Source organism: Xyrauchen texanus, chromosome 7 (assembly GCF_025860055.1).
Source record: "Xyrauchen texanus isolate HMW12.3.18 chromosome 7, RBS_HiC_50CHRs, whole genome shotgun sequence".
NCBI classification, from domain to species: domain Eukaryota; kingdom Metazoa; phylum Chordata; class Actinopteri; order Cypriniformes; family Catostomidae; genus Xyrauchen; species Xyrauchen texanus.
In genome coordinates, this window is record NC_068282.1 from 12,026,523 (window position 1) to 12,051,403 (window position 24,881).

Sequence of the window (24,881 nt, forward strand, 5' to 3'; positions counted from 1 at the left end):
GCCTTGCCTTTGTGATGCAAAGCAAATCAAGTATTTAACTTTGGTATTAAACTTTAAGTGTAAAACTTGTCCTGCACGACTTGTGCTACATACATGAATGATCCATCAATTGTGTGGCTTGAAAAGGAGAGGAGAGTGTTACTTTTCTTAGCATTTAGACTTATGATTTTCACCTTGCGAACAAATAAACAGGAGAACATTTGTGGGAACTAGTGATATTGGAACTTGAACTCAGGACTCGAGCCATATATCGGGAGCAGAATACTTCTAAAACACCCAGCAACCCTCTAGAATACCCTAGTAACCACATACCAATACAGTAAAAACATAGAACACCTTAGCAATCGCATAGTAATGGGTTCAGGGACAAATAGCGAAGTTTTAGATGAACTACATTTCTCAGTAGCAAGGTGGTAGTGTCACTTTTTTTTTAAATCAAGTAACTTTTCTGTATCAAAGCTTTTTTGTTTTATTAATTAGTTAGCTGAATAGCGTTGACAACAGCTACACCACAATATCATGCCATGTACCTGGTGTTTACTATCGCCAGTTTTAAATCAGATCTAAAGCTCTCTGATTAACACATGAATAACTCATTTGAATCAGTTCTTTACAATGAATTGGTCACACATGATAGCAAAGCGCTCTGAATTTATTTATGATTCAATCTGAATGACTCAGAAAGCTGATGTGCGTGCTACTGAATGATTTGGAGCGGTTACTCACTTACACACTAACAATAATTTATAACACGAAAAACCAAGATAACGCTGGTTGCACTGGATATTTATCTACAATCAATGGAAACCAAACCTGCAAATACATCATATCGTTTGTCAGTGATGAACGCGTGGATCTTATGAATGACAAGATATTTTACCACCAAAGAGTATCAAAACAACTTGGCATTACCATGTTTGGGTGCACCATGTATAGCAAGCTTCTATTGGAGTGTAGTTTAGTGTAACTTGCAACTTTTTCTGAAGTGTAGCTTTCAGCTTAGCTTAACAAATCTAGATACATTATTTGAGTAGCTTGCCCAACAATGCCTATCAACCACCCACCACATCCTAACATTGTGGTGGGTAGTTTCCCACAGACAAGCACCACTTTTCTTCAGAAAATTAAAAAATCAAGATATTGTGGCACATCGGATCATGTTGTGTAATCTAAAATAAGTTTTGTTGGGAAGTTGTCACTGGATAAAAAGCCTTGGGGGACAAAATACTGTATTGATTACCTTCATGCCGAGTTTATATTACACAATTTTAGCCCTGATTTCCACTCACTGACAGTTAACCCTTGTTTTTTCATTTTAGTTTTTTCGATCATTTTGGCTGTGTTAATTCCAACTGCATACATTTTGCCAGAGGTGTGTAGGATTGGGGGAATTTTGGTATTTCAACCTCAGTTCCTATAATACATCTATAATACACTGTGTACACAAAATAGTTACACTCTACAACAATGTCCCCACTGAAACCCATTAAAACTGCAATATTTGATCCCAGTGCCATTTAAAGCAAAAAATCATGAATTATATGATACTATGCTTTCATCCCGGAGCCCTGGCTTAAATTTGTTTATTTTTTATATTTTCCACAAGATTGTGCCATTTTTCTCATGTTTAGCCTATGGAGCAAATACATGCTTTTCCCCTATTTTCTGTTTGCTGTATTATAGAGCACTGCAGGCCAGTTGAATAAATGATGCAGCTAAAATTGTGTGGGTGTGTTGGTATGGATGTCAGAGTGTGTTTTGTATGTGTGTATTGAGAAGTGTGTCTGTGTAAAAAGCAACAGTGGTATTATGTAAACAAACTGGCATTTAAAAATCCAGTAAAAATAACAGGGTTAAAATCCTGAAAGTGAATGAATATTTGGTAGTTATGATCAAGACTAATGTTGGTTAAAAAAACGAATTGAAAGTGGAAAATTATGTTAATATATAATATTAATAAGGCAGTTTTTGATGCAGAAATGTTTGTCCTCTAAGGACTTCCGAGGAATTTTTTTTTTTATTGACGCACAAGGGTTAATGGAGATCGCCGACAAAAGCCTGAAATCAGAAGCCTGAAATCTGAAATCGGTGCTCGCTCCCCTGAGCAAAGATCGCTGTGTGAATTTTCAAAGATGCGATATGAGAGATGCACCGAAGCATCGCAGATGCCCAAGAGATATTTAGCAAGTTAAATATCTAGACCTGTCTGTGACTCCCTAGTCCTGCAATGTGAAATGTCTTTTGATGTGTCATCCGCAGTTGTTCCCTGAACCCAATCTTATCATCCATCCATTTATATGGTGAGCACTATAATATAGTTTGTATCAGAATTAATTTGCTTAAATAGTTTCTATCAGAATAAATTTGCATACACATAAGCTTTTCAATTATTTGAAACAAAAACAAAGCACAAACATGTCCTTGTTGAGCCACAACGCCAGCAGGCAGCTACCTGCGTTCATTGCAAAATTATTTATTTATCTCCAACTCTCTCTGCAGAACAGACAAGCCTTGCTGCACGCGTCTCCCCAACCATTCTCTCCTCCATATTCTTTTATTTTTCTTTTTTTTTGGTTTTTCGCTGCAAATCAGTGTACAAACAACTTGTCCTTTTTGTGAAACGTAGTTTGGAGACCAGACAGAGTTGTCGGGGATTCTTCCTAGTGAAATGTTTTGTAATTTGTGACCCCCTGTCGCCAATCCCTTGTGTAATGTGCAAACCACAGCAACATCAAGATACAGACAGACAGTTGTAGTGTGAAAAGAACAGCAATCTGATGACTTTGAAAGTCGTATAGGGTGTAGGCGGCATTAGGTGCTGTACAAATTTGTTGTGATTCAGAGAAAGTTGAAAGGATCAAGCTAAACAACTTCCCTAGTCAGGCAGGGGAGGTCACCGTTGGTGGCCGTGGCTAGCGAATTCCAGCATTCACACTGTTAGTACACAGAGAAAGAGAAGACCACACTCTACAGACAAAGACAAAATTAAAATGTATTAATGTATACTAAGAGCATGGCCAACCTGTCACTCACACCAGTGAAAAGAAAGCATTTATTTTTCTTTCACACTCATGCTCTCTCTTTCTCTATACATACAGCACAGTATAAACAGCATCCTAACTAAAAAAATATATATATTTTATTTTTTCTTATGTGAAACGTGTGCAGTATGTGCAATGACAAGTAGTATTATGAAAATTGTATTTGTTTAATCAAGAAAGTCAAGAAAGATCTTAAAAAGTGCAGTTGACCCTTCTTCAGGTTCATTTGCCACCTTATAAATTGAAAGTACGGCACCTTTTGGTCAAGAGTGTAATATTAAAATGTTATGAATGCATGCTAATTGTTAATTGTTGTCTGATCGAGAACACAGGGTGCAGCAATGAACTCATGGGAACATGCTGCATGTAACAGTTCCAATCAATGTGGAAGTGTTATTGGATGGTGGAATATAAGGGCAAAGCATGAAATGTTTCACTATTAAGATATTTCTGTGTTTATCATAGCAGGTGTTGCGTAAAATAAAATCTGAAAGAAAAAAGAAAAATATTTATTAATATGACACACAACACAGAACACAATAAACATCTGCCGTTTTGGCAGACGGGAGCAAAGGATAAACACACTCGACTGGTCAAAATAACGTGTGTAAATCACAGTCAAAATGACACTTGTAATTAGAGTCCACACCACTTTACACCTACAGCAGAGAAAGATAGAGAGTCAACAAGAGAAATAAAGAGAGAGAGTGAGGAAGATCGAGAGAGTGCAACTCCCTCCTTGCTAATTACGGTTATCACTGAAATGGTTGGGCTTGAGTCATTAGTTCCATGTGCATTTAATTAGAGGCAGTCTGAAATTGGATTTAACTTATTACTTTTTCATGGATCGCTTTCTTGTCATCACTTCAAATTGGATTGCAGCCCCAGGTAACTAATTATGCCCGCCACAGGATCAGGAGTGGAGAAATAGGTAATTAGGAACAACACTTGCGGACATTCCTTGATAGTCCACCCTCTCCACAGAATGAGGGAAAAGAAAAAAACCCAAATAAAGAGCAAGGATTATTTGCTGCAATACGGTGAAAGCAGGTGTGGCTAACTGGGCGTTGCCGCAGGGGATGACAGAAAGGGAGTTTCCTCCTATGGAGAATTACTTGATGTTCCCCTGGGATCATAAATGTCATTCATATTCTTGTGCACTCCTTGAACTTTTTGTGGCGAAGGCCACTTTAGCGTAACTTTTGCCATCCGCACTTGAGTTGTCAAGAAAAATCAGCTAAACAAACACATCAGTAGCCAGCTTAAAAAAGGAAGCCAGACAGTGTTGATGCTTGTTGAGATCAGCTGGTTTGTTCGCTTATTTTACGTGGAAACAACATGTTTTTCAAACATGTTCAAGTCAACTGGAGGGGTCTGTCATCGTACCAGAAAACTCAATGATGGAGAGGCATCCACTTTATTGTGAGTGGTTCTTGCATAGGGAAGCATAACTATTACTATTACTAGTGCTCATAGTTACAGGGTTAGAATGAAAATTCTGTCATCGTTTAACCATTAAACTTTGTTTTATATATATATATATATATATATATATATATATATATATATACACACACACACACACACACACACTGTACATACTACAGTTAGTTCTGGTCCTCAAATCTGATTGGACGAGAGACGTTCCATGAGTACTGATGGTCTTACTCCATTAGCACTCCGATGCTTCCCTGTTTGTATCATTCCGCTTGTGTTTGTACCGTTCTAAACTAAAGTGTAAGAGCAGTGCATAAGAGCCATGTTAAGAGCCATGTGTGTCTCTTTACATTAAATGTTTTGACATTACATATTTTAGCCATCAGGTGGCAGCAAAAGACCATTTTTGTGTGTAATATAAGCCAGTTAGGTGACGTGAAGTGAGTCAGCATCAGTCAGTGTTTTCAGTCATCAGCACTACGTGACTTGTATTGCTTGTACTACTACAATATTAAAGCTAGGAAATTGTATAAACTGGCTTTAAACTAACAACTTCAGCATTAAGGCTCATCACAGCTGAGAGACACAAAAGACTGATTAACTACACAAATTCAAGGCACTTATCTCTACCGGAGTTTCCACATCAGAGAGGAAATACTGTTAAAAATGGCGGAGGAGACTGACGGCTATTTTTGCACTGAGAAAAAAGGGGATGAATTTCACCAAATCTAGTCATTTCATTTGTGTCCAATACTTGGATTGGACCCTGTATGTTTCAAAGTGTTTTTAGGGTTTCCATTGATTGGTCAATGTCCTCTGTGGTGTACTAGAAACAGAATCGGTTGTTTTCTTTGTCAGTTTCATGGTCAGTGTGTGAAAATTTTACTTTTCAGTGTTTTGTTGATGTGGGATGTGACAGAGGAAGTCATCAGTGAAGTTATTTTGCTAAATGTTTCCTCCCCTATGTTTCTCTTTGCCTTTCATGATCATATGCATTCACGGGGAGGGCAAGTGCACCCCCTTTTTCCCTCCACCCATACACACACACACACACACACACACACACACACACTCAGAGGAGAATTCACTAAGAATAAAGTGCAACCGGTAATAACAACAGTTATTACACGTGCTGTCTGCGCTGGTTCACTGAAGGAATTATGCAGATCAGGCAACGGCGCAGACACGACCACAAAATCTCTGCTGAATGCAATTTGCACAAGCAAAGCTGGGCCGATTCTAAGCGCTGACTGCTGTGGTCAACACCTGAATCATCTCTTTACCATTGCGCTTGACTACATCACGCATCCGGATATATGCTAGGTTATAAGCTCTTCTCCATTATTTGATCATTATTTGATGAATTACTGCTGTTATGATCGATAGAAAATGTACACAAACATCTCTTAAATAAAGTACATTTTACTGCCAGCTTTCATCTTGCAGTAATAGCGCAATGTAAATTGTGCCTGGCAATTTTTGTGAATGTAGCACAATCTATAATGAGCTTAATTCGCATAGAAAGGAATTACTTAATTTAAATACTCAAGATACTGCACAATTAGAGTGCTTAAACTCTGAGTGTTCAGTGAATAAGATGCAGGTTTTTGTGCTGAAATACCACGCGCAACTGTTCAGTGAATTCCCCCCTCAGTTTGTTCCTAGAGTACTAGATGACACAGTGCAGAAGTCAGCCTTAAACTCTCTAACTAATACCCTCTTTCTTCTATACTGTTCTTTTACTCCTCCAATCTTTTTTAAATTTGGCCATTTTTTTTGGTGGAGACCCATGGCATTGTCCTGACACATGTATACCACAGTGCAACAATCTGTAACTCATTAGCGGTGCAGTGTGCTGGGGCTCGCTGGAGCTCTGCCAGAGCTTCCAGGCTCTCTCACAGACAAACCCGGCACAGCATAGAGCCCAGCCCAGCCAAGAGCAGCTCAACACAGGCATCGGAGTGGCTGTCACCCCCTGCTCAGCTCTGGAGGTGACAATGAGGCTGCTTGCAGCCTCGTTTGGCGGGTGGCCCAGACCGGATATCCGGCGGCTGCGATAATGTCAGTGTGGCGGGAACACATTGCCGTGCTGTGATAAGTTAGTGAGATGTGGACGCCTATTTCTTTTTTTTTTTTTTTTGTTTTTATCTCGACTCTTTTTTTTGTCACCAAACACCAAATAGAATTTACTTACAAATGTGTCGATCAATTATACCTTTTACATGCCTCCAATCCACACTAGAATGCATTTTCCTCCACTGAAAAAGGAACATTATTTTTTAAATGATGTTAGGAAATGGATGTGTGGACATGGCTGTAAAAAAAGTTTTATATTTTGTTACAGGTATATGTACACATGCAGATGAACATCATTTTTTTATAAAAATAATTAATGAACACATTCAATTGACAGTCCTATTATTTTCAATTGCTTCTCATTTTGGCAAAACTCACATCGCTTTAGATTCTTATTATAATTTGACACTTTTTTTTTACACTGGTGGCCCTTACTAAGAACCATCAGCGTATCTTTCTCTACTCCAACAGCAGCTGAAGCCACATATCATTCCCGTTCTCTTCAACCATTAGTTTTTTATAGTCATATTGTAAGAATGCATTATTTATAATGTGTATATGAGAAACAGGTTTGGAGGATGCTGTCACAATGAGGTCATCACTCTTTTTTCCACACCGTCTATCTGAGCCACTGAGTAACGTCCAACCATCAGATTGCTGTTGCATCAACTCAGACCGCTAGCCCTTAAAGCTACAGTGCCATTTTCAAGACCTTTTCACTTCAGTCATGTTTCTAAGTCACACCCCCATCACATGTCTCCTCCCCTTCTGCCCTCATCCCTCAAGTGTTTCCATCTTTTTGGAATCATTTTCCGCCACTGTATGCAGACGGTGTGGTCCATGTTGCTAGGTCTGGTGTATTTTTCCTGTGGGGAGTTAATGGATAGATGTATGTAGGCTGTATTTCAGACGCAAATACACTAAAGGCTATATGAGATGTTTGCTGAAGTCTCTTGTGTGAAGCCACATCTGACGACCTGTGGGTTTACTGGAGAACTGACAGTTGTCAGTGGTTAACATGAGATACTTTGGATGCAGGAATATTGGCTACTGTGATCGGGGTGTGTGTATGTATTTAACTACTTTTAGTCGTTGAACTATTAAAACAGCATCTGTCTCTCTTTCCCTCTCACTTTCTCACTTTTTTTCAATTAGTTAATGTATTAAAATTGCTATTAAGAATTGACAAAACACAAATTATGTTGGTTTATTTTTTATCACAGATGTTAGACATACACTGCTGTGGCCTAGTACTGGAAAGGCAAAGATGTTCACTTGACGTTCGGTTGTGTTTGGCTGATACTCATTGAGCATGCCTGCAAATCATTTCATTTTTGACTCTATATTTTTGCTATTTTTCATGGTTTATTAATATATTGTGACCTCAATATTTTATTTGTGAAATGGCATTAAGATTAAGATACTTTGTTTTATTTTTTACATAAATTTTATTGGTGAAATTCACAAATGTATTGATTATATTGATTGTTGTGTGTGTGTGTGTGTATATATATATATATATATACACACACACACAGATCAGCCACAACATTAAAACCACTGGCCTAATATTGTGTAGGTCCCCCACTTTCCGCCAAAACTGCACCAACCTATTCTTCTCACCACAATTGCACGAAGTGGTTATCTGAGTTACCGTATACTTTGTCAATTCGGGCCAGTCTGGCCATTCTCTGTTGACCTCTCTCATCAACAAGGCATTTCCATCCGCAGAACAGCCGCTCACTGGATGTTTATTGTTTTTGGCACCATTCTGAGTAAATTCTAGAGACCTTTGTGCATGAAAATCCCAGTACATCAGCAGTTACAGAAATACTCAAACCATCCCATCTGGCACCCACAATCATTCATGCGATAATCGAATCAGCCAATCATGTGGCAGCAGTGCAGTGCATAAAATCATGCAGATATGGGTCAGGAACTTCAGCTAATGTTCACATCAACCATCAGAATGGGGGAAAAAAATATGATCTCAGTGATTTGGATTGTGGCATGATTGTTGTTGGTGCCAGACGGGCTAGTAATTTGTAATATGCCGGTAATATGGTAGTATGTTTTTTTTCCATCTGATCGAACTGTTTTGATGACGCATCCAAAAATAGCGCTGCCTGACTCAAAAAAGGACACACTCTGAATCGATTACAATAGCACATAAAGAAAACATTTCCCCACCCACTTCATTTATGTCGTACAACACCAACAAAAGCTCATGTTTTGACTGAAGTCAAAGCCACAACAAAGCACAGAACATTGATGAATGCTTTTCATTAACATACCAGCACAGGATATATCTAATAAGATATACTTGATATTTAGCTGCATGGTGAATCACAGCCCAGGTTGCTAATTTTGCATATTGTTTTTTCAAAGTTGCATGGTGTCGAAAATGGCTGTTTGTTCCCTCAATAACTGTGCCAAATATCATCACCACACATGTACTGTACTGAAACTGCTGCTGTTGTAATAGTCATAGGTCAGAGATGACTGTTTGGTGTCTGCTCGTTTATTAAAGTGTGTGCGTGCGTTTGTGTGTGTGTGTGTTGTTTGGAGACATGCAGGGCCATTCAAGGATAATCAATTCATAAATAAAACAAACACTATTTATTAAAATTGCAAAAAGGTTTCTATTAGGGGTTAGTTAAATGTCATAACCATAGTTAGATTTATATATATAAATAAACTAGATAAATATATGGTATGTCACCATTTAGATAACAATTATGTTAGTCAGTGGCGTAACTTGTATCTTACAGGCCCCAGTGCAAAGAACCTGTCAGGCCCACTCCTTGGGGAGCCTGGGTCATTTATTGTCACCCGCTAGGGAGCATTTTCATGGTTCCTTTTGGTCGACTGTTGCAGGCCCCCTCTCACTCTGAGCCCATGGCCGGCTGCCCACCCAGTTCTCCCTGTAGTTACGCCCCCTGATGATAGTCCTAACTATAGTTTGGGGACAAATTTGTCCTCAAAAGTGAGATAAAGCTGAAAAAAAAAAAAAATCGCTTTTGGGGGTGTCCTCATTTGGAAAATCGATCTACAAATAAAACAATTACTGTTTTTAATTCAATTATAAAAATGCAAAAAAGTTTTCTTTTTGCGATAAGTTTAGGGTTTGCATTAGGATTAATCTGTAGTTATTATAATTTGTGTGTGTGTTTGTGTGTGTGTGTGTGTGTGCATGCATGTGTGCACTTGTTTGGTCCTTCAAATGAAGGTTGTTGCCCATAGCACCAGCTGTTTGCTGTTAACATTCACACCTGCACCGATAAAACCTGTTTAAGTAAACAGACAATTATGTTTAGTCACAGGACAGCATTACAAATTAGCTTATTTAGACCCGTACAAAGGTCTCATTGAACAAAGACGTGGTGGATGATATCTTTGTCATAGTAGTAGTACTAGAACTCAATGTGTCTGTAGTGTCAGTGGTATTGCTATGAGTCTTTAGGGTTTATATGACTGTGCAGTTGTCATTGCACTTGTCTGCTCAACTCAACCATTTTACAAGCAAACGTTTATGTGGGATCACTCTCTCTCCCTGGCCCAATGTCACTGTGACAGTAATATAGGCAACCGCAAAGCTGATCTGAAATGAAATGACTTATTGTTTGTGTGTCAAAGGAGAAAAGGAGTCAACCTGCACTTTCCAATTATCTATAACAAGACATAAATGAATAGTGTTGTTTCTGTGACTCAGAAAGTGATGGAGTGAATAAACAGCGAGATCTATTAGACTACTTGGATAGAAAGAGTATGGGTAATTATGGCGTACAGGCCCGAACACAGCACAGATAGAGTGAGAGAGAGAGAGAGAGACAGGAGGAGGAGGCTTGAACTGTATGTCTGCTAAATCTATCATGAGCCCTTTGGGAGCACTGAAATGAGAACAGTGGCCTATTACTGCTAAGAAGGTGTTTTATTGAGAATATGCCGACATTCTGCCCAGGGGAGAAGGCATGGGAGAGGGGGTATGGCCGTGTGTGTGTGTGTGTGTGTGTGTGTGTGTGTGTGTGTGTGTGTGTGTGTGTGTGTGTGTGTTATATGAGCGGTTGCATGCATTATGTGTGCATACATGCACGGATGCTTGCCTTTTTGCCCTTGCTTTTCATATGTGAGTTTTGTAGTGTATGAGTGCGAATGTCTGGGAAACAATAAAATCAACTTTCCTATATTTGAATATTCAGCTTGAATAGAGACTTTTAATACTGTAGGTCTTTCAGCCAGTAATGAATGCATCTGATCTCAAATTGACTTCAGAAACTGCTGTAAGTACCAAAAATGTTCCATGGTACTACTATATATATATTACACATTATTTTTAGTATTTTTATTCATTTATTTATTTGCACATGTAGAATATAATTTACACACATTAATATTCACAATTAATTAATATTCATATCTTTATAATTATTCATGTCAAAGTACCGTGGTAATACCATCTGAGAGGGTAATCATTTTATAAATTAATTTAAAATTAAAAAGGAATTTATCAATAAAAGTTAATTTAATTGGATTATTTTTTATGAAAAATAGTTAGTACCTTTTTTTATTTGATTTTGCACAATTCGGATATTTTTCAAAAGCTTTCATGTTTTAAATGTAATAACATTGTAATTCAGTATTGTTTTGAGTAACTACTTATCTTGCCTACACATATATATATATATATATATATATATATATATATATATATATATATATATATATATTTTTGATCAATTTTAAGTGTAAGAATTACAAGATTGTCAGACTAGATAGTGTTAGATTAGATGTCAATATGACTGAAGTTTTGTTTTTTATCAGTTTTGGAATGTGTAATATAAAGTTTGCCAGTAGGGGGCGAACCCAGTTTTTATAGTCCCCCCTCTTTTTTAATAAAAATATGTGAGAAGGTGATGATGTTTTAATCACTTGCTAACTCTGAGCACTTATATCCTTACAGTTTACAGCAGAAATGGGCCCACGTGTGTTATTTTATGTTTTGGAAGACATTTGAATTGAATCCACACAGAGTCAGTCTGTGAATGGTAACAGAATCTTTTCCACATTTAAAGTTTTTTCAGATAGCTGTTCAAATATTTAAAAATGTCCATTTTAAAGCATAATTTTTTTTATGTAATATATACTTTAAAAAGCAAACTTTTTATCCTTTTTCATTTAGATACATTTGTTTATATTAATAGTTAAATTAAATGTGTAAAATTCCATTTGTTTTTTTCTCTTCAATTAAAATTGAGGGGAGAGCTTTGTGTTGTTTCCGTAAACAATTCTGTTTTAAAAGAACAAAAACAACTTGCAGGATCTCTCTGTTCTCTCTCTCTCTCTCTCTCTCTCTCTCTCTCTCTCTCTCTCTCTCTTTGCCAAATAGCCGTGTTTGCTTATCTGTTGTTTAATTAAAGGGTTTCTTTTCTTCAAGCTCCCATTGTTTCACGAGCACAGACAAAACCCTTACAAGGGTCAAAGGGTTAACAGCCATCAACCGTGGTGCTTTTTTTCTTTTTGTTTTGTTTAGGTCCTTTTTGTTCTCTCTCTCTCTCTCTCTCTCTCTCTCTCTCTCTCTCTCTCTCTCTCTCTCTCCCTTTTTTTTAAATGTGTTCCCACACAAAGGCATTGCTTCACCTGCTCCCCCCCACCCCAACACACAGACACACACACATTTATACACACACACACTGCCCGTGGCCCCTGCCGCTGCTTGTGTCCCCATTTGAATTGATTATGTTTAGAGGGCTGCTTGTGATTGGTGGAGAAAGGGCGTGGTTGATTGGATAGTTTTGTATCTTGTCAGCTAGGGAGCAACCTTGCGCGTGCAATCTGTCCATATCCCCGGGAAAAAGGCTCAAGACACTGCAGCACGCGCACACGCTCACTGTAAACGCCTCTCTCTCTCTCTCTCTCCCTCATTCTGCCTCTCTGCTCCGCGACTCCTGTCTTCTCATCTTCTGCGATCCTCCAAACGGCCCGCCTTCACTCTTGTTTACCCTGCCAGCCAAATGGAGTTTGTCAGGTTTGTCAATATGATTGATTCTGTATATTTTTTTTTATTTTCATTTTTCTGTTAAAGAGCTTCTTCTGTTGCCGTAGAAAAGTTTTACGATGAATATACACAAAGGAAAAGAGACATTTCTCTGCATGCTGTGGTTAGGAGATGTGTAAACACTGTGACTGTTATGAGATTACAAGTTGAGGTTTGGAAGTTCTGTACATAAAAGTAGATTGAGTTGTTGTCAGTTGTGATCTTTGATGTTTCTGGCAGGGTTTTATTGTGTGTTCTAAAGAATGTTTTGTGTTATTTGATGATTTTAAAACTGCCTTGATCTTTTTTTTTTTTTTTTAAACTGTTAGTAAACAGGTTTTTTAGATAAGTAAACTGGTTTGGGTTTAAACTATAGTGTTTGATTTTCTATTGCAAATTTAGTGAAGTGACTGGTAATTTGTGTTATGTGTGTGTATATGTGTGTTGGTGTTAAGTGAGTAAGTTTGGGGAGGGAAGTGAAGGGGGGTGGACTGCTCCCTTCACTATTACCTGCATTAGGATAGGGGCAGGAACACACCAATTTGACACTTGTATCATGGGCCCTCGTACTTGTGTGTGTGCTCACAGTGTGACGCTGCATACGGCAAGAAGGAGATTTTTGAAAGGAAAGAAAAGTTTGCCGGTCTCTACAAACTCTCACACACATCTCTAAACCATTTAATAGTTATATTATTTATTTGCTGGTCTTAGTGCTAATGATACGATAAAACTGGTCATCATTATACTGTAAGTTTTTCATTGGCTGATTTTAACCCTGATAAAAGCAGGGTTGCTAATATCTGAGAAATGCAGATATACCTGCATATAATAAATAAAAAAGCAAATGAGATGGACACAAAATTGCTGAAATGAAATTAACGCTTATTTTACACAATATTTACAAAAAATTGCCTTTGAAAATTAAAACGAATAAAATGTGCATTATACATAGAATACATAGAAAAGCTGTCAGTAGATTTCAAAACATGCATGAGCGAATTACAACTTCTTTTAATGGTTCTATTAATTGGTCTGCCTGATAATATATAATATAATGTCATCTTCTGAGGTTTATATATATATATATATATATATATATACACACACACACACACAGAGCTCTGTGAAAAAAAATAGGAGACCACTGCAAAATAATCAATTTCTCTGGATTTACTATTTATCGGTATGTGTTTGAGTAAAATTAACATTTTTGTTTTATTCTATAAAGTACTGACAATATTCCTCCCCAATTCCAAATAAAAATATTGTCATTTAGAGAATTTATTCAAGGTCCTCCATCCACAACTTGATATACCTGGATGTGTGTCATGGAGCATTGTCCTGCTGGTAGACCAATCCTCAAAGTTTGGGAACATTGTCAGAGTAGAAGGGAACCAGCAAAGACAAATCTGCCTGATTCCAGCCTCGCTGAAGCACCCCCAGATCATCACGATCCTCCACCATATTACACCGTTGGTGCGAGACACTGTGGCTTGAAGGCCTCTCCAGGTCTCTGTCTAACCATTAGATGATCAGGTGGAGGATCGGTGATGATCTGGGTGTACATCAAGATCAGATCAAGACCCTGTTATGGCCATCCCAATCTCCAGACCTGAACTCCACTGAAAACCTCTGGAATGTGATCAAGAGGAAGATGGATGCCACAAGCCATCAAACAAAGCCGAGCTGCTTGAATTTTTGCGCCAGGAGAGGCATAAAGTCACCCATCAACAATGTGAGAGACTGGTAGATTTCATGCAAAGACGCATGAAAGCTGTGATTTGAAAATCAGGGTTATTCCACCAAATATTGATTTCTGAACTCTTCCTAAGTTAAAACATTAGTAATGGTTCTTTGCATTATTCGAGGTCTGAAAACATTGCAACTTTTTTGTTATTTTGAGCAGTTGTCATTTTCTGAAAATAAATGCTCTAAATGACATTATGTTTATTTGGAATTGGGGAGAAATGTTGTCAATACTTTAAAGAATAAAACAAAAATTAAAATTTTACTCAAACGCATACCTAAAAATAGTAAATCCATAGAAACTGGTAATTTTGTGTTGGTCTCTTAATCTTTTAACATATGAATAATATATGAATATATATATCTATATATATATATATATATATATATATATAGATATATTAATTTGATATATATTATTAAAGAAGCAAATATTTTGCTTAATTCCAATGCTAATATACATTAAGATTGTGGTAACTTTGTATACAGAACAGCCCGTACATCGTGGGGGGTTTCAGGGTTTCAGTTACAGGATTGCTTGAGAGGACAATGAAAGGTAAAGATTAGACATGTGGAAAGTAAAGGCTAAACAAGGTGCCTTGTGGAGGGTTATGCCGCGCAGCTGTGACCACCATGCCCCTTGCTTTAGAGAGCGAGTAGAGAGGGGCGAGAGCTGATTGGCCTGACAGTTTGTAATCAGAGTTGATTTATTGTTCATTAGTAGTGCATTAGGCCCCGCTCTGGCTGGGGCAGAACTGCATTTATGTTGTGCCCTGACAGGCCATGAGCCTGCCAACACCTGTCATTTCTACCGCTCGACTTAGGCGAGTGCGTATTAGCAGCAAGGGAGTGAGAGTGTTTGAGAGTGTGAGAATATTCACGTGTGTGTGTGTGCGTGCGCGCGCAAGATTTGTTACAGAAAGAAAAGGCAAGTTTATGCAAGAGGGTACAGTTGTGCTGATGTATCCCTTAAGGAATCTGAGATGTTTAGGATTTTAAAAAAATAAGAGATCAAATGTTTTTTTTATTTAGTACTGCCCCAAGAAGCTGCATAACATACTTTATATTTAGGTATATTCCACAAGACAAGAACAATATGAATTTACTCGCTTTATCCTGTTCAAAAGTTTATGTGCTCTTGGTCTCCACAGCTATTAAACCTTAAACCAGGGATTCTTGGACCAATATCACAAAAGTCTGTAAACAGTTGTTGATGCTCAAGGAGGTAATGCACGACATTAAGAACTAAGGATGTGTAAACTTTTGAACAGGATAATGTGTGTAAATTCAGTTTTTGTGTGTGTGTGGGTTTGTGTGTGGAGTAGATATATGGATGAGCAGAACTGTATGTTGAGTATACATTTCCCATAGGAAGGCATTTTTTATTTAAACTGAGAAAGAGAGAAATAAAAAGGGGGAACTGACCTCTTTCACAGACCTCTTGCTCTACATTATGTGGTAAGAATCGAGAATACTTTGGTGATGACATACAACATTGCCAGCTGTTCTTTTCTGTTGCCTCAGTCTCCGTTCTTCCACAGAGAGCGAGAATAACACGAGCAAACTTTGTAATGCTTTTGCCCTTTTTTAAGATGCATTTCTCCTCCTTTTTCACCTACTCCGTTTCCCGCCAAGTACACCAGGTGAGCACCCTCTAAGGAAAGAGCAGTGTGGTGACGAATTGCTTCGAAAGACAATTTTTTGATATGCAGCAAAAAAAAAAAAAAGAAAAGAAAAGAAAAGAAAAGGTTGCTGCTTCTGTGGCTCACACATCTGTGTTGTCAACTTTCTATGTGAATTTTCTAAACTAATTTTAGTGCCGATCAGTATAAATTTAGAGCTGGGAATTGTGTCAAAAACTTTGTAGTCGTTTTAAAATTAGTTTTTGGTTTTATTTTAAGTGTTAAATGCGTCACTTTGAACTACAGTTTCAGTTTGTCTTCCGTTTGCTTATTAGCTCTTGGCAGATGCTGACAATATCTCCCACTTTAAATATTAATCAACACTGACGGACTCGTGCCGTACAAAGGCAAACAGCAAAGTGTTCAAAACACATTGCAATTTACTGAAGCCTTCATCTGCTGTCATGAAAACACGGATTAGTGTTGTCACCATTCTGCGTTGTGCAGAATGTGGACCTCTCCCATGCGAGGATGTGACGACCATTGTCTCGAGTAAATTCTCAATTTGAGGGGGATTTGTGCGACTGTGATCTTAATTAAATCTCCACCGACTCCAATAACGCGTCTGAAGGCATGCGCGACGTTGCGTAACCTCACTGAGCTGGTAAACCATAAATCATATCAGCGAGATGAGTGGAGAGGGGAAAGAAAGAGAGAGGGAGGGAGGGAGGACAGCGTTATTAGGGAAAGGTGTAAAGTGGTCAAAGGCAATGTTTTTGGTGGCACATGTCAGACAAGTGGTTTGAGAACTTCAGTGTGTGACATTATGAATGTGTGTTTTTGTGTGTGTGAGGAGGAAGTGGGAAAAGTCATTGCGAGGGTCACATGGGGTGGCTTTGAGGTGAGAAATGATAGCTGCCTTCAAGTCAACGGCACCACAGTATCATATTTACAATATTTGGCTTGAGCCCGACTTTTTGAGTTGGTAGTGAGTCAGTTAAAGAATCATTGCTGATTAAAAGAAGTTGTATGTGGGAATGTTCATCGTCCATGATAGTTTGTACGCATTTGTAGTACTTTTGATGGAGAATAATACTACTTATTTAGCTGGTTTATGAGACGATGAGCTTTTGCGGCAAAACTACATTCCCCATAATTTTTTGTGGCAGCACGAGAGTGATAAAATACCTAAAGCATCAATTACGCACATTGAGAAGTGAAAAATAGATATAGAAATTTAGATGCCTAACACTTCCATTTCATTTAAAAAACCTGGACGTGCATCAAAAGGAACTTCCTAAGAGGACTTGAATGCTCAGGGTCAGGATGCCTTTTCTTTCTGCACATTACATCGTTAAAATGCTTGTCTTATTTATTAAGTGTTTTTGTGTGTTAGCAGAGAATCTAGGTGTTAGTTTGTGAGCTTCTATACTTTGTGTTTATTTTTGTGGAAAAATCCCTGGCAAACGTTTAGCAGCACATCGAGGCGTGACAAGTTCCTGTGGCCAACTCCGCAAAACACGGCCATTATAAACCCACCCACCTTTTTGTGTTTTTTCCCTGAGAACCAGCTCAGAGGGTCCCATGGTCCAGCCCAGCATTTGGGCACCTGCAGTGGGGTTGAGTTAGTGTGGGAACGCAATGCTTTACTGAGCTTCGCTCTTTTTCTTTTTTAATAACATGAACCCCATGCTCTCCTTCACCCCTGCTTGTTTGTCTTACAACAAACTGGGCCAGCTCTGCTGAGAACTTGTTTGTTTGTGGTTTAAGAGTTAATTAAAGTGCAATCTGGATTTTTGTTTTTACAGTTGCCTTGAATGGGCCAATCCCCCCGCAGAATCTGCTCGGTAAATGGGCAGAAAATGTGACTATGATTATGCCGTTTATGTGAACTGTAAACGGCCGCAAGAGAGACAGAGAGAACAAGAGGGAGCAGAATTATTCAGCCTTCAGTAACAGCGGCATCAAGACTGTACCACATATTCAGAATCGGGGGAACTAACGTAACCATTGAAGTGTTAACCATTAAAAAGACTGTGTGCACTTTTTTAATTAGTTTAATTATAATTATAAATACAAAAATATTATATACAATATATCAATATTATCTATATTATTCCTGTAGAGATCAATTTTGGTTCACACATTAAACCAGAACCTTCAAACTAGAGTTTTATATGTTGATTGATTTGGTTTTGCATTCTAGTGAACACAATTTGAACCAAACAAACGAAAATAGGTTAGCCAAAATTGGGTATTCAAATTGTGTTCATAACTAATTACACCACACAAGCAAAGTAAAATCTGAAGGAGCGTACGGACATTACTATTCCCTATATCTCTGGACAAGGTAAACAGAGAGGCTTCAAACAGACCAAACCTCCTCTGATTTCTTAAGGGCTTGTTATTTTGGACTTCTCAATTCTATTTGATGTCCTGACAAAACAAGATGACACTGGGGAGCAGGCATTAAAATTGTATTTCTTTTTTTTTTTCCTGCGCTCTTTCTTCCTTTTGCAACCTGTTTCCGTGTGGCCAATTCAATGTATGAGACACTCTGATTGAAGTGCCCCCCTTTATAAGTCTTCACTCTTCAACTTAATTGCCCACCTCACTCTCACACTCTCTTGCTGGGCATGACATTTTGCTCTCTCAGGAACACTGCATTCTTCATTAAGTCAGTATCTGATTTTTTGATGTTCGTCAGATGTTTCTTCATTAGAGCTGTATATTTGGCCATCATTTCCGGCTGTTAGTTATGTGTTGATGACAGAGTGGACAGTGGATTCAAGAGCCGGGATAAAATGAGCTATATCTGCAGCTGCGTCAAGTTCTCTCGATCTCTCAGTAAGCATTGTTCGGCTGATGTGTCTATAAGTGAGATTCAGCACGTTTTAAAAGAAACCGTTCCATAAATGTAAATTGATGCTTCGTCATTTTAATTATGTGCGATTTTGATGCAAAGTGATGTACGTAATTATTTAGTAAATATTTACAATTTATTAACTTTCTAATTGTGCAAAAGAAAACACATTTTGGTATTTTAAATATTGTAAATTTGTCTTTATTTGGCAATTGGGATTAATAACGTATTTGAAGTTTGCTTGAAAATGAAAAATATGAATTTGTAGATCCAGATCTTTTAAACTTTTACTAAAATGTTACAAAAAGTACGAACTTATAAGTCCAGATGACGTCCAAATCTGCAAATTAGTTAAGAAAATCATTTTTATTTTTTGCATTTGTTTCACATTTTCTTTTTTACGTTTAACCGGCTTAAAGTTTTCAAACAACTTTGAAGCCAATAAAATAATAAAAAAAAAGAGTCTGGCTCATTTTTAAATGCATTTTAGACGCTGCAGATGTTTGCAAGTGTTGGCATGTGAAAGCGTACAGTATATGGTGTGTGTGTGTGTGTGTGTGTGTGTGTGTGTGTGTGATTTGGGTAGGGTTTGGTATACAGCAGGCCTGCGCTAGCACATTGCCTACAGTCACATAGCAGCTGTGTGTGTGTGTGTGTGTGTGTGTGTGTGTGTGTGTGTGTACTACATCCACACCTGGCCAACACCACTCCTTAGTGAAATTCATAACGTCAGCTTTCTCTAGTTTGCTCACTTTTTTTTCTTCTCCTAAGAATTCTTTCGTTTTCTGAGCAAGCAAGTCTTGCGCCATTTAAAACTGTCCAACTGACAACTGAAAAATGCATTCATGAAATTCCTTGCATCTCGTTTAGCCAGTTATCTGCCTTATTTGAATCACAAGACAGCTTTAAATATGTATTTGCTCACTTCTGGCCTCTTATCATCTGATACGGACATTTACCGCAATTCATAATAATAATTCCATTTTGCACACTTCCACAACTATGACCAGAAGAGAAGAGGGAACAGCTTTAAGCAGCGGTATCCCTCACTCTTAAGTGCTGCTGATATTAGTGGCCAGGATGATATTTTTCAGCTGAAGTGCTTCTCCTCTGTGGCGGCCTGTCTTAAAGAGATTCCAGCTCATTCAGCAGCGGATTAAATGCTAGTAGTTACAATGATCAATAGGTTAAGAGAAGGCCCATCCCTCTCTCCACTAATGACCTCAGTGGTAATGGGCAGTAAAATGTGAGCTTTAATAGCCTTTCCGCTAGAGCTGAGGGTTTGTAGAAGTGGATACACACATGTTCACGGGAGAGAGGAGGGTGTAATGCTGGTGTCAGTGTGTGTCTGTAAGGTGTGGATATAAAGGGTTTAATTGGGACAGGCTGGCATTGTTTTGTCATGGCCTGGATGTTGAGAGGGTTGTAAATGTTTAGCTGTTTATGTTTCAATTTTAAAAGTCTTTATTTGGTAATTAGACAGGTTAAGAAAATTTGTTACATTTTTTGTTTAAACCAAAGATGTTTCGTTTTCAAATATTTAACGGAAATGTGTCAGAAAGAACATATTCATGAAAACAAATTATGTCCAAACACTCAAGCTTGAACGCTTGCGTTTATGTCTTGTTTGGTAATTGAAATTAAGAACATGTTTCGAAATTCACATTTTAAATTTTGTTTTGGTACTGTTCTGAATATTATTTATTTAGTTTTATTTGTAAATACAAATGACATTCAAATAAGTGAATACATTTTATTGCATACATTTGTTTGAAATTAGCTAAAAAAAAACTAATCTTTATTTACCAACGTTACAGAACATTGTAATGAAAAACTGTGAATTCATAAATATAAATGTTTATTCAAACTAGTGAAATGTTTGCAAAAAATATTCATTTGTAAATAACGTCCAGATAATGTTTGAAATGTATTGATTTCGGTTTCTCTTTCAAACGTTTATTAACATTTTATGAAAATGGGAATTTGTTTGTACAAATGAGTCAAATATGCAATTAAACGTTTTTTACGGCTTTATTTTTATTTCTATTTTATTTTTTCGAAATTTGCTTTATTGCTTTTTTGTTTTTTTAACTCCACTGAAAATTGTAATGAAAAGTATGAATTCATAAATATGAATGCATTTTCAAACTTTTACAAAATGTTTACGAAAAATAGGAATTTGTGTTTATGGCGTAAAAAATGGAGTAAGGCAATCCGTTCGGAATTTGTTTTATAAATAATATAATTTCTTCAAACTGAAAATTTTAACAATAAAATAATTCATATATATGAATGCTCTTTTAAACGTTTAAAAAAATGTGAATTTATAAATACGTCCAGAGGATGTCCAAATCTGCCAATATGTTTCATTGCCGAGTATTGGCGGAAACAGATGTGTTCTGTGTTCACTGTGTGTGTTTTAGCGCGTATTGTCTCCCACCCACCCGCCTTCATCTCTGACCTTCAGAATAGTTAAAAATCTAAATTAGTGGCGCTGAGAAATAAAGACATGAGTGCATAATGACTGTGAAATGAAGAAATCAAGGGGTGCAGAGTATGCAAATGGCACGTTAAACCATGTGAAAAATGGACCACATATTAAGACCCGTGTGTTGGGGTGCGTGGTAATGAGCGTGCTTAAGGGTTTCAGGTTTGTTTGGGGCACCAAAAACACTTAAAGGCCTTGTTTGTTGTTAAATGTATACTGTAGTTAATGTACACAAACTCATAGTTTGATAGATCTGTCCTTTGTGGCATTAGGTGAAAAATATATATGGCGTTCATTAAAGATTTTTGGTTGTTTGATTTAGAGTAGGCTGAATCAGGCGGAGTCAATGTGGAGGGCAACCCCGCCCCATATAGGGAACGGCCTCCAGCCTCAATTACACGCATCAAGACGTGACAAATTCAAACGAGTGTCAGGGGTTCTGACTGAGAGACGCAATTGGGGTAACCTTGGTGAAGGGAGACTGTTGTCCCAATGTCTGGCCAATCAGGAGCAGATGTGAGACATCTCACTACACTCTGACTAAAACACACTGGGGATATGTTAACAGTTGCAAATGCATACAGCTATCAAGTTCAGCACAGACGTGGTTTGTCACCCAATGTCAAAAAGGAGAGGTTTTAATGACATGGCTTATCGTAGAGAAAGACCGGCAGTACACACACACTCACCCACTCACATGTACTGTATTCAGAGAGTCTCTCCTCCAATTAAAGACCCCGTCAGTGTGTGAGGACCCTTTCAATGTCATCACACATAATTTTCCTTAAATACCGCATACCCTTTCATCCGTTTGAGCATGTTTTCATGCCCTTTAATATGTTGTTTTTGATATATTTGTTTAGAGAGGAACACTTAGAAATTGTGGTTTATGAATTAACAAAGAAGAGTGACACGTCCTGCCCACTGCAATAACAATTCCCGTTAATTGATTTTCAACTATAAGTTTATGTACACAAATAAAGCACTAACTACACTGTGAGAGTTGTGACCCATTTTACTGAAGTATTGCACAGACAAGACGCTCTACGTTGATGAAGAGGGGGGAAAACAATCATGAAAAAAATGAAACTACAAAACATATTCACACTGTCACAAGAAAAACATGGACAGCACTCTAGAATAATGGGCAGTGGCCTTGTCAGTGGAGTGGGCCATTTGATGATGGGCATGGACAGTCTGTGGTTGTGTGAGTGTTTTTGCATGCTTTCTCTTTGTATCTGTCAGTTTCCTATCAACCAGAGCAGTTTGGCTTCTTGTATCACTGGTTCTGAAACATCCACAGGTGATTTTTGCTAAACAGATCAGAATCTAGTGATCTAGAGGCATGTGATGGGAAGTGCATTCTAAGGGGCTGTTCACACAGAACACATTCTTGTACTGTTTTTTTTAAGTGGTTTTCTTTGTAAATATGATGACAGTCATATGTCATGAGACACATCTCACTGGTTTTTCAGCATCTTGTGTTATGAGTGTCACATTTTTAAGACACCCTGGCCTGTCAAGTTAAAGGGTTTAACTGAAACAAATGAGCCTAGAGACCCTTGCATTCTATTCCATTTCACTGCACTGTTTTTTAACTCAAGAACATGTCCTGTGTGGGGGCCTGGGTAGCTCAGCGAGTATTGATGCTGACTACCATTCCTGGAGTCGTCAGATCGAATCCAGGGCATGCTGAGCGACTCCAGCCAGGTCTCCTAAGCAACCAAATTGGCCCGGTTGCTGGGGAGCGTAGCGTCACGTGGGGTAGCCTCCTCGTGGTCACGATCAGTGGTTCTCGCTCTCAATGGGGCGTGTGGTGAGTTGTGCGTGGATCTTGGAGACTCCGCCACCTGGATTGAGGTGAATAACAGCGCCACCACGAAGACCTACTAAGTAGTGGGAATTGGGCATTCCAAATTGGGAGGAAAAAAAAAGAACATGTCCTGTGTGAACGCCCCCTAACATGTTTCCTCTCATATCTAGGAAGTGCATGGTATTGCGTAATTATCATTTACATTCTTCTTTTTGCTATGTGTGTGCAGGTGCCAGTTTCTGATGCTATGATGACGCCACAGGTCATAACTCCTCAGCAAATGCAGCAAATCCTCCAACACCAAGTTTTGAGCCCCCAGCAGCTCCAACTCTTACTGCAGCAACAACAAGCACTGATGTTGCAGCAGGTAATCCGTCTCATTCTCTATTTCAGACAGTATATACCTTCCTTCAGGGCTGGACTTGTAATCTGGCATACCGGGCATTTTCCCGGTGGGCCGACGCACTTTTGGGCCGATCAGGAGTGGAATGGCCATCGGGAGAACAGAGCGGGCCGGTGATTTGGCTGCAAAACGTGCCAAATGGTCCGCAATAAGCAACAATGAGCGGCCGCGTTATGCAGAACGGACCACAAAACACCCGCGATATGCAGAAAAGAACAGCGAACAACATTTGGCTCCCCCTAATTTGTTATATTAGAAATATGTAATTAACAAAAAGATGTCCTAAGATTATATCAGGTACTTCCGTTCTCTCATTCTAAAGAACATACTGTACAGTACGCTTTCAACTGTTACTCAATAGATATGACAAACAACTAGGATTTGTTTGTCAAACAATCATTACATCTATGACACATGACTCAAACGTAAGAATTCCACATATTCGGATTATGCATCATATACGCCTTCACACTAAATCTGCGACTGTACATTTTTCCTGATTGTTTCTAGTTGTGAAAGTTGACTGTGTCAAATGTGAAAGTTGAATATCATGGAGAGCAGGATTTAAAACTCTTTTGATCTACTATTCACATACTGTGTAACACTTGAACATTCACAATGCAATGCTCTGTCCCCAGTCCACCGAGAACATTAAGATAGCATTGAGTGATTTATTAACCAGAAGATTTTATTCTATGTGACTTACAAACAAATGGCATTAAAGCAGATGCATCAATCCGAGGGACAAAACTATATGTCTTGCTACCGTACCAAATATCAGAATAGTCTGGAACAGTTGCAAAAATGAATTGTATATTATTTACGTCACAACAATGAGCTTTATGTGACTGCCTATGTTAATATTTCAATGCCTATTCAGTATTCAGCAACTTGCCAGGGATGTTTTTACTGTTATTTTATATGTAAATATTTAGCCAATCCTAACGGAGTAAAATACAGCCAAAGTATGGAATATATCAAGTTTAATATATGACTCTGTGTGACTTTGCAGCAGCAGCTCCAGGAGTTCTATAAGAAACAGCAAGAACAACTCCACCTTCAGCTCATCCAACAGCAGCATGGCACCAAGCAGCAGAGTAAAGAGGTATGCTGACTACATCACTTTACACACACACACACACACACACACACACACACACACACACACACACACACACACACACACAGAGGCCTGGTATTCATTACCTGCCCCCAGTGCATCAAGCTGCTGTTTCCCATCAGCACTAATACAAAAGCAAAATCATTCCAACCCCTTTGTGTCACATTTTGAGTTTTGACAATGGGTTACCCCATTAAAGAGTTGTTACCTGCTCTTGTTTGTCTACATGGCATCTATC

At 38.2% G+C, this 24,881-nt stretch overlaps 1 protein-coding gene across 11 annotated transcripts in view; it reads left to right on the plus strand.

Annotated features, from left to right (window-relative positions):
- Window positions 1-24,881, plus strand: part of LOC127646979 (forkhead box protein P1-B-like) — a 247,987-nt gene that overhangs the window by 173,713 nt on the left and 49,393 nt on the right. For 9 of the 11 annotated variants that reach the window (XM_052130998.1, XM_052131001.1, XM_052130997.1 and 6 more), the window contains 2 exons: window positions 23,350-23,487; window positions 24,536-24,628. In XM_052130998.1, the coding sequence (XP_051986958.1) occupies window positions 23,350-23,487; window positions 24,536-24,628 (231 nt within the window). Of the gene's footprint in view, window positions 1-12,383; window positions 12,580-23,349; window positions 23,488-24,535; window positions 24,629-24,881 lie in introns of those variants that run through there. The other 2 variants (XM_052131007.1, XM_052131005.1) reach the window with 2 other exon arrangements.